Source organism: Nicotiana tabacum, chromosome 18 (assembly GCF_000715075.1).
Source record: "Nicotiana tabacum cultivar K326 chromosome 18, ASM71507v2, whole genome shotgun sequence".
Lineage (NCBI taxonomy): Eukaryota > Viridiplantae > Streptophyta > Magnoliopsida > Solanales > Solanaceae > Nicotiana > Nicotiana tabacum.
The window spans coordinates 153,942,986-153,951,716 of NC_134097.1; the positions used below are offsets into that span (position 1 = coordinate 153,942,986).

The 8,731-nt window shown below is 33.2% G+C and overlaps 1 protein-coding gene across 1 annotated transcript; it reads right to left on the reverse strand.

Annotated features, from left to right (window-relative positions):
• Positions 1–4,248: 4,248 nt before the first annotated feature.
• On the reverse strand, positions 4,249–6,678 carry LOC107830487 (lignin-forming anionic peroxidase). Its single transcript, NM_001425971.1, is given in 4 exon segments — positions 4,249–4,890; positions 5,291–5,456; positions 5,725–5,910; positions 6,401–6,678. Coding segments are annotated over 4 exon segments (975 nt in total). The 5' UTR covers positions 6,608–6,678; the 3' UTR covers positions 4,249–4,474.
• Between the last annotated feature and the right edge of the window lie 2,053 nt (positions 6,679–8,731).

Consider the following 8,731-nt stretch of genomic DNA (forward strand, 5'->3'; position numbering starts at 1 on the left):
GGTATACTTCTTCGCGTTTGTGAGGAAGGTCTCACGTTCGCGAAGAGTATTTGGAGGTAGGAAAAGATTTGATCTTCGCATTCACGAAGAGGGCAACACGTTCGCGAAGAGGGAAACATGTTCGCGAAGGTTTGGGAAAATGTGTATCGCGAACGCGAGAGGGAAGTCGTGTTCGCGAAGAAGAAATCCGGCCAACAACATTTTGTACTTCGCGAACTGGCAGCATTCGCGATGAAAAAATTTTTGGAAAGCAATTTGTGCTTCGCTAACACGGGGCACTAGCCACGTTCACGAAGAAGAAACGCCTGGATAGAAACTTTAAGTTCGGACCCATTTTCTATTTTTGACGAATTGGAGCTCGGGGAAAGGCGATTTTCGGGAGATTTTCAAGGAAAACATCGGGGTAAGTGTTCTTAACTCAACCTTGATTAAATCACCCGAATCTATTTGGTGATTTGAGGGCCGAATTTGTATCGAAATTTTGTAATTTTGGTATGGTTAGACTGTGCATTAATCGAAGGTGGAATTTCTTAATTTAATTATTTTTAGTATGAAGTATTTGACATTTTTAAATTTGATGTTGAGGCAACTTGTTAAAAATTGTGGAGTATTATTTTGCTGAGTTATTCATTCTTGAATATTTTGTGAGATTTTTATACTCGTTATGATTGAGCAATGGGCTCCTTATTGTGGAAAAATATTGTTGTGTTAGACTTATTTTGGCTATTTGAAATAATTGGCCACTTGAGGTGCAAATTGTGATATATTGAGATATTGATACGCATACGGTGGTATAAGGTCTGGGTGTTAAAACGCATGCGGTGAGATAAGGGTGGCTTGATACGCGTGGAAAGTAGGGAAACTATTAGAAGTCATGCGGTGTGATAAGGGTGGCTAAAGCGCGGGATGCTACTTCGGGAAAAAACGTTTTCTTTAAAATTAAATATGAAGGCTCCTGTGGTGATATAAAAAATGATATATTGTGAATTTATTTATGATTTGGAACTACGAGGAGGTACCTTAGGAGTGCCCTTGTTGATATATATTTCTTTATGGTTGCACTTACTTTTGGTTATTTTTGTGATTTCTTTAACTATAAAAGTTTATGATTTCCCCTCAGCGAGGTATCAAGTGCCCTTATTCTGTGTAGTTAAATTTTGATATATTCCTTATATGATTCATTTCCATTGTCATTATTGTTATTATATTGTTAAACTTTTGCCCTGTTCTTAATATTTCCAGTAGGGCCTTGACCTGATCTCGTCATTACTCTACCGAGGTTAGACTTGATACTTACTGGGTACCATTGTGGTGTACTCATACTATGCTTCTGCACATCTTTTTGTGCAGATCCAGGTACGTCTGCTCGTGCCGGTCATTAGTGATCATCAGTTAACTGCTTTACGGAGACTTCAAGGTATGCTTGCTCGGCATCCGCGGGCCTCGAAGTCACCTTCCTTTACTTTTACTACTATTGTATTTTTCATTCATACTATTATGTAGTAGACACTCCAGTATGACTCTGTAGAGCTTATGACTCAGTTCCACAGGTCTTGGGGAACGTACTACATGTACTGAGTTGTTGAGTTTTAAGAAATTTTCATTATTATTTTAATTAATCCGCATGTTAATATTCTTACCTAGTCCTGGAAACTAGGTGCCGTCACGATATCCTACTGAGGGAAATTTGGGTCGTGACACGGATCATCACAAATAACTTCTTTAATAGTGACCAACAAGAGTCGTGGCTGAGCAGTTAGTACTCCTCATCCGTAACAACAGGTCTCGAGTTCAAGTTCTAGGTATGAAGTTGCTTTTGTAGAAAATTTTTTATCCTCAAATGTAAGACTTCTCGGCGCAAATCCAAATTTAATCGAGTCCAATACGGATATCAAATACTAGAAGTAAACCAAAAAGTAAAACAAGTGCTTCTTTGATAATGAAGCTCTACTTCACTTCTGTATTCTATAAATAGCATCACATATTAGGCACACATTGTTGATTTAATTAATCCAAAAAAAAAAAAATCGACATTCGTGCTGCGTTTACCAAGAAATTTTTTCCGCTCCAAAACTCAAACTTGAAAACCTTTTAATTAAGAGTGAGTGATCTCATTCATCTCACTACTGTTAGTACCTCCGAAAGAAGCGGAGGACTTCAATTCCGCGATCACTAAATAGTCCGTTTATCTTCATAATAGCTCGTGGACATGAGAAAGTTCATGTACAATCAAATCAAATGACAAGAAAAAGTACATGTACAAGAATTCTTGGGGAAGCCTCACACATATAATCACAAATTAAGATGTAACTGCCGGAAAATATTGAAAATAGTGTCACAGAGCCATATATTCCAATTCCACTATCAATAACAATAACGTCGAGTTAAACTGGCCCAAAAATATTTAATTTGAAAATACTAGGATATTAAATTTGAAAATCAGCTTATTCTTTTTCTTTTTCTTGTTTATTGTTGAGTCGTGCATGTCCACAAAATTGAGATATAATCAAGGAAAGAAATATTGAAAAGTGGCTTCATAAAGTCAAATATTCCATTATCTAATTAGGATTATATATAATAGTGCTTGTCAGCTTGTGGAAAACTTGACTTTGAAGAAAAGTAGTAGTATTTCATTTGAAGAATCTCCAATACATTTTGGGCAAAGAGACAATTAACTAAGTCAGAAAAGGGAGGACAAATTGCTTGAAATATAAAAAACCTAGAGATGTGATCTAGAAGAAAATGGCTTGTAAGACTCCTAACTTAGGAAAAAAGTTTGTGGAAATCAGCTTTTTCATGAGAGAAAGTTCATACAAAAAACAAAAAAAAGTGCAGCCCGGTGCACTAAGCTCCCGCTATGCGCGGAATCCCGGGAAGGATCGGACCATAAAGGTCTATTTTACGCAGTCTTACCTCGTATTTTGCAAGAGGGTGTTTCCATGGCTTGAACTCGTGACCTCCTGGTCACTTGGCAACAACTTTACCAGTTACGCCAAGGCTCCCCTTCCAAAAATGGAAAAGAGCAAGTATCAAATTAAAGAAGTGTATGAGTGATAGTTTATATTGTGCGCATTAATTAATAATAAAAAAGTTTAAGTTATATACATCGACAGTATAATTAATAAATCTTTTTTATTTATAGATGTTGCAACAGATAATCAGTTTTATTTTCAAGATTATATATCTTACATTTTAATGATGCTTATCTCTAAGCATCGAAGTAACAATAACAAATGTAAAAAATTTATTACACATATAATTTAAACTCTATTCAAATCCTTGTATAATGAGGGGTCTCGACAAGAACTCTTGTACGTGTACTCTTGTCATTTGATTGATGATGATCCACCTATTAGGAAGATTTTATTTTATATATAATTATTTGGTGTTCGGGAATTTGACTAATTTGAATTTGTATGGTAACTATCATAGCTTTTAGGGCTTATACCAAAGAGGACTCCATTTAGTACCTTGATCCTAATATCAATACTTTTAAACCTATTTTATTCTAACTTTGGTAATTTTAGTAGTAATTCGGATTTAACTTATTATATATACTGACAATATAAAAGATTAGTTTTCTACCATCTCAACGTGCTTTTACCCTTATTTAACAATGTTAGTGTATTTTTATCCGGTGAATCAGATTATTTACCATCTTTTGTAAGTTACAAATGCACGCTTCGTAAATAGAAAGTAACTTGTAATTGATTTTCAAATATTTTTTTACTTTTTTTTTTTTTTGGCTGTCGGTGTATAATTTCTAAAAATGACGAATGTCGAACATGTTCTCATCACATGATTAGGGACGTAACTTTTTATATTTGGATTTAACTTATTATAAAATATTTTTACATTATTAATATATTTTAATTCGTTGTAACATACTACTCATTTACCATGCATCTTCTATAAATCATTAATATTGTTATATAAAATTTGGAAGAGGAATCTTGGTGTAACTGGTAAAGTTGTTATCAAGTGAGCAGAAGACCACGAGTTCGAGCCGTGCAAATAACCTCTTGCAGAAATACAGGGTAAGACTCATGTGTACGATAGACTCTTGTGGTCCAGCCCTTTCCCGGATCCCGCAAACAGGCTCTTGCAGAGATGCAAGGTAAAACTGCATAAGTTAGACTATTGTGGTCCGGTCCTTCCCCGAATCCCGCACATAAGGGGAGCTTAGTGCATCTTAACAGAAATAAACAAGAATAACTGAAAAGTATACTCCAAAAGAAAGAGATGGATAAAATCCTTAATTTATTGGAATTGCTATTTCAGCATTACATCCTTATTGGAATTGCCATTTCAGCACATATTACATTTACATAAAACAACATAAGCGAGAAAAAGATGAACAAAAATAACAACTCAAGACATCAAACTTGTGACAATCTTTCTTTAGGGGCCTAAACAACACAAGAACATGCAGAAATTAAAGCACTCTTGATAATTAATCTCCTTGATTAATTAACTAATTAACCCTCTTACAATCTGTCCTAATCTGTCCGTTAGTACCAGTTAATGGACTTATATTACCCAATTTAATCATTGAGCTAACAAAATCATCAAAAAACTGAGTTTGACTACCAGCATAACGATTAACTATAGCAATTGTAGCAGATCCAGATGTGGAAAACAACTCTTGATCAGTTTGAAGAAGTCCTTGATTACTTTGAAGATTAGTGAAATAGCCATTATCAAAATCATTAGGTGTTGATATATCAAGATTTGTAAAAGTATTGCCATTGTTTCCACCTTGAGGACAAATTCCTTGTAATGTTTGTAAAAACGTAGCGTCTACGGTTAGATCAGGGTTACCACTGCCATTGAAGTTAAAGAGACGTTGTTCAAAAGTACCACATCTTGCTCTTCCAAATGTGTGTGCACCTATACATTCAGAACGCGTTTAAGTTTTATGCATTGACCGAATAAAAAATATTTCTACAGTCAGATCATAGAAGAGGTAATTGCAGATAATGTTATATAATAAGCATTGATTCATGACCTAGAATAAATGGTACGTAATTTGCTAGCAACATGTCAAATTATACTAATAGTGTAAAGATTATTGCACGCTCAGAAGAAAAAACGTTGTTAACATGAAATCGTGCACGTTTCGATCTCAAATTAACTCTTAACAATGACATTGTAAACTTTTTTTAACACAATCAGGTCAGTAAAAAATAATTACAGGTAATCGTTTATAAAAGGTGAGACTAGTAACTTGTAAAATAAGACATGTTACCTATATATACAGATTATAATTGATCGTGTGAAAATTCTTTACCTGATAGAGCAACAAGATCAGTTAAATCCATCCCCTTATTGGTGAATTGTGGTATCATTACAGCAAGTGTTTCAAAGGGGCTAGGAATATCACTATTAGCTCCAGATCGGTTTGCTGTTAAGCTGTCTTTTCTGCCAAAAAGTACTTGCCACGACGGACCTTTAGCCTAATAACATAATAAATTTTATACTGTCAGTATATATAATAAATTCTCTCAAATGTGCCTGATATTATAATAAGGTCATATTGTTAGCTTTTAGAGCCAAGATGATTTTGACTTTTTTTCAAATATTTTAAGCTAATCTTGTTAGTAAATCATAATTAAGTATTTAAGAGACTTCAAGAATTGAAAAAAATGGGAGAAAATAAATAATTAAGCAAGACTTTTTCATATTTTTTGAAACTTGGAAAATGTCATATTTATGATCTCTTACCAAGACAACTCCAATTTCAGATGCAAGGGCTAAAATATCTGCACAAGATACAACACCAGGGCATACATTCTCTAGTGCAGTTTTAATATCATCCACAATATCAAATCCTCCTGCACCTACATTAGCAGGTGCATCTTTCTCAGTTTGAGTCCCATCTGTGTCTAACAAAATTGATCCATCACAACCCTGTGCAAATATACACTGTTAAATTCACGTTTGGTCACTGAACTTTTTCTCACACTATAACGGTAAAGTCACAAAAGTAACCACATAACTGAACTTTATCCACTATAGCAGTAAAGTCAAAGAATTATTCTGACACGTTAAACTAACTTAATTTTTATCACATCAAAGTAAATGAACTTGACTTACTATCATAGTAGGTTATACTCGCCACTAGAATAATAAAAATGGTAACTGACCTACAATCATGCACATGTTAAACTGCACTAACATGGTAAAAGATCTTTACATTGTCACTATATATAACTTACTATAAGAGTAAAAATAGTAACTAATCTACAATTATGCACATGTTAAATTGTACTGATATGGTAAAAGATCTTTACACTGTCAGTATATATTATTTATGTCCGTAAGGTGATGTAGTTCTTCAAGACACATAAATATGCACGGAAACATAGGTTAAAAAAAGTTCTAAGGATCAGGTTATTACATTAACAAAACAATCATGGAAATGAAGACGAATAATTTTAGCACCAGCTCGAGCATCAGTACGTTGCCTTTGATCCATAACACCACGTACAATACTTGTAACATTAGGGCAAGTGGTATCATAAAATGTTGCACTTAATTGAGCATTTGATGCTCCAAAAATTGCAACCAAGAAAAGAATCGCACCAACAAATCTTAAAAAAGACATGATTGACAACTTTTTAAAGTTTTTTTTTATTTTTCAAGATTACTCAAGAAATTAAAGTTGATTCTGTATATTTTTAAATGGTCACTTTAGGTTGGTATTTATAGAATGTAGAAGTGGGAAATATAGCCCCTTGATTAGAGGCTATTGAGAGTAACATCATTATCAAAGTAATTATTGTGGAGAAAATAGGGAGACAAAGGCCAAATATTAGCCGCCAGTCACTATTAAATTGTAAGAAAACGAGTGAAGAAAATTATTTGTAGCTTTCTTTTCAAGTTAGTTAGAGAATTTTCAATTTTGTGCATTTAATAATAGCTGTAAGATTGGGCAGTGGACGACTAGTCCAAATATATAATTGATCAACTCGTAGGATTTTAATTGGCTCCAACTTGTTATGTGGGGAGACGATTTCTAGATAAATAGAGAGTAGAGTAAATTTTTGATTAAGAGATGTATTTTCAAGAGATAAAAGAAAATTATTTACGTGTTGCCTATGTTATAGTGTCGGTAGAAAATAATTATGGAATGTCTCAATCATTTTAGCTCTCTACTCCACTTCTTATATTCTATAAATATAAATTTTGATAGATAAATATCTAAATGAGAAATATGAAATAAGATATAAGAAAATGGTTATTCAGGAGGAACTATGATTGATTATGAAAATCACTACTAAAATAGTTTCAAAATGTTTTAGATTATTTACTATGGAGATTGTATATTGGATATACAAGAATAATATATTGGAGAAAGAATAGTGAACATTTGAGGGACATATACTCGATATTGTAGATTACGATAGCATAGTTATGAATTATGAAAATATGACATTCTTCTTGGAATAAAGATGAATCCAAGAATTGAAGTTTACAAGTTCCTACAATGACCTTAAGTTAATATACAATAACAATTGAATTTACAGTCAGATATTATATGTAGATGTTCATTAGATTTCTTAAACATATACATAATCTGGACAAAGGTTACTAAATTCATGTGAATCCGTATATTACACGATAGATCCGACATGTACATACGTATCACAATTCGCAAGATTAGGAGCTGAATATTTGTATCTAACTTAGCTTCATATGACTTTTTATTTATTTATTTATTTTAGCTTCATATGACTTTAAGTGAACAAGTCAAACTTACCTTTGACTAAACAATATGATTAAGACAAGATAAATTCGATTGGATTTTACACTACTGTCAATTAGGTATGGACTTAAGTTTACTCCAGGTTTACTTGCCTCACCTAATCATAAATTACAATCACAAAAACGGTAAGAAGTATTTAGAAAATTGGCCAGCTACTTATTTTCGTGAAAGCTGTGTCTATATTTTGTTGAAAAAATATCAAATGCACGTGTAGACCTACAAAGATGAACGATTTTTTTCTTTTTGTTAGGCCCAACAATTTAAGTGACTGTCGAATAATGTCTATCGAAAACAAAGAAAAAGAGACTAACAACTATTGTCACTTTGCAGCTAAATTATTTTCGTGTCATTTTTTCTTCTTTCGAGTGCTTAATTTATCCACGATTAGCGTACGAGATCGTTGGACAGTTAGAAAACCTTTATTATACGAATATTTTTTTCTATATTTTTGTAACGACTTGGCTGATCACAGCGGCAAATCCAAAATTTTTAAATTATGAATGCTCAATTATTTTTAATCTAAAAATTACTACTGAGACTGAGTGCTTAATTAATATATTTGTATAATTTACTAGTTTTTTCTATATAACTATAAAGTTTGGCTCCAAAAGTAATGGGTGCTCAAGCACCCATAATCCATAATGTACATCCGCCACTGGCCGATTGTGTTGAGTATTGTAGCCTTGTTCCCCTATTTATTGCTTATTCTATGATCATTCGTTGTTATGTGACTTGTCGGGGTTGTTGGTTTAATTCCGAGGATGTTTCAAAATGAGTTGTGACACGTAGTCCCAAGGTTGGAAGCTTAAGTTGAAAGAGTTGACCGGATATTGACTAATGTGTAAATGGCTCCGAAATGGAGTTTTGATGGCTCCAACAGCTCCGTATGGTAATTTTGGACTTAGAAAGTGTGTTCGGATATTGATTTAGAGGTCCGTAGATGATTATGGCTTGAATTGGCAA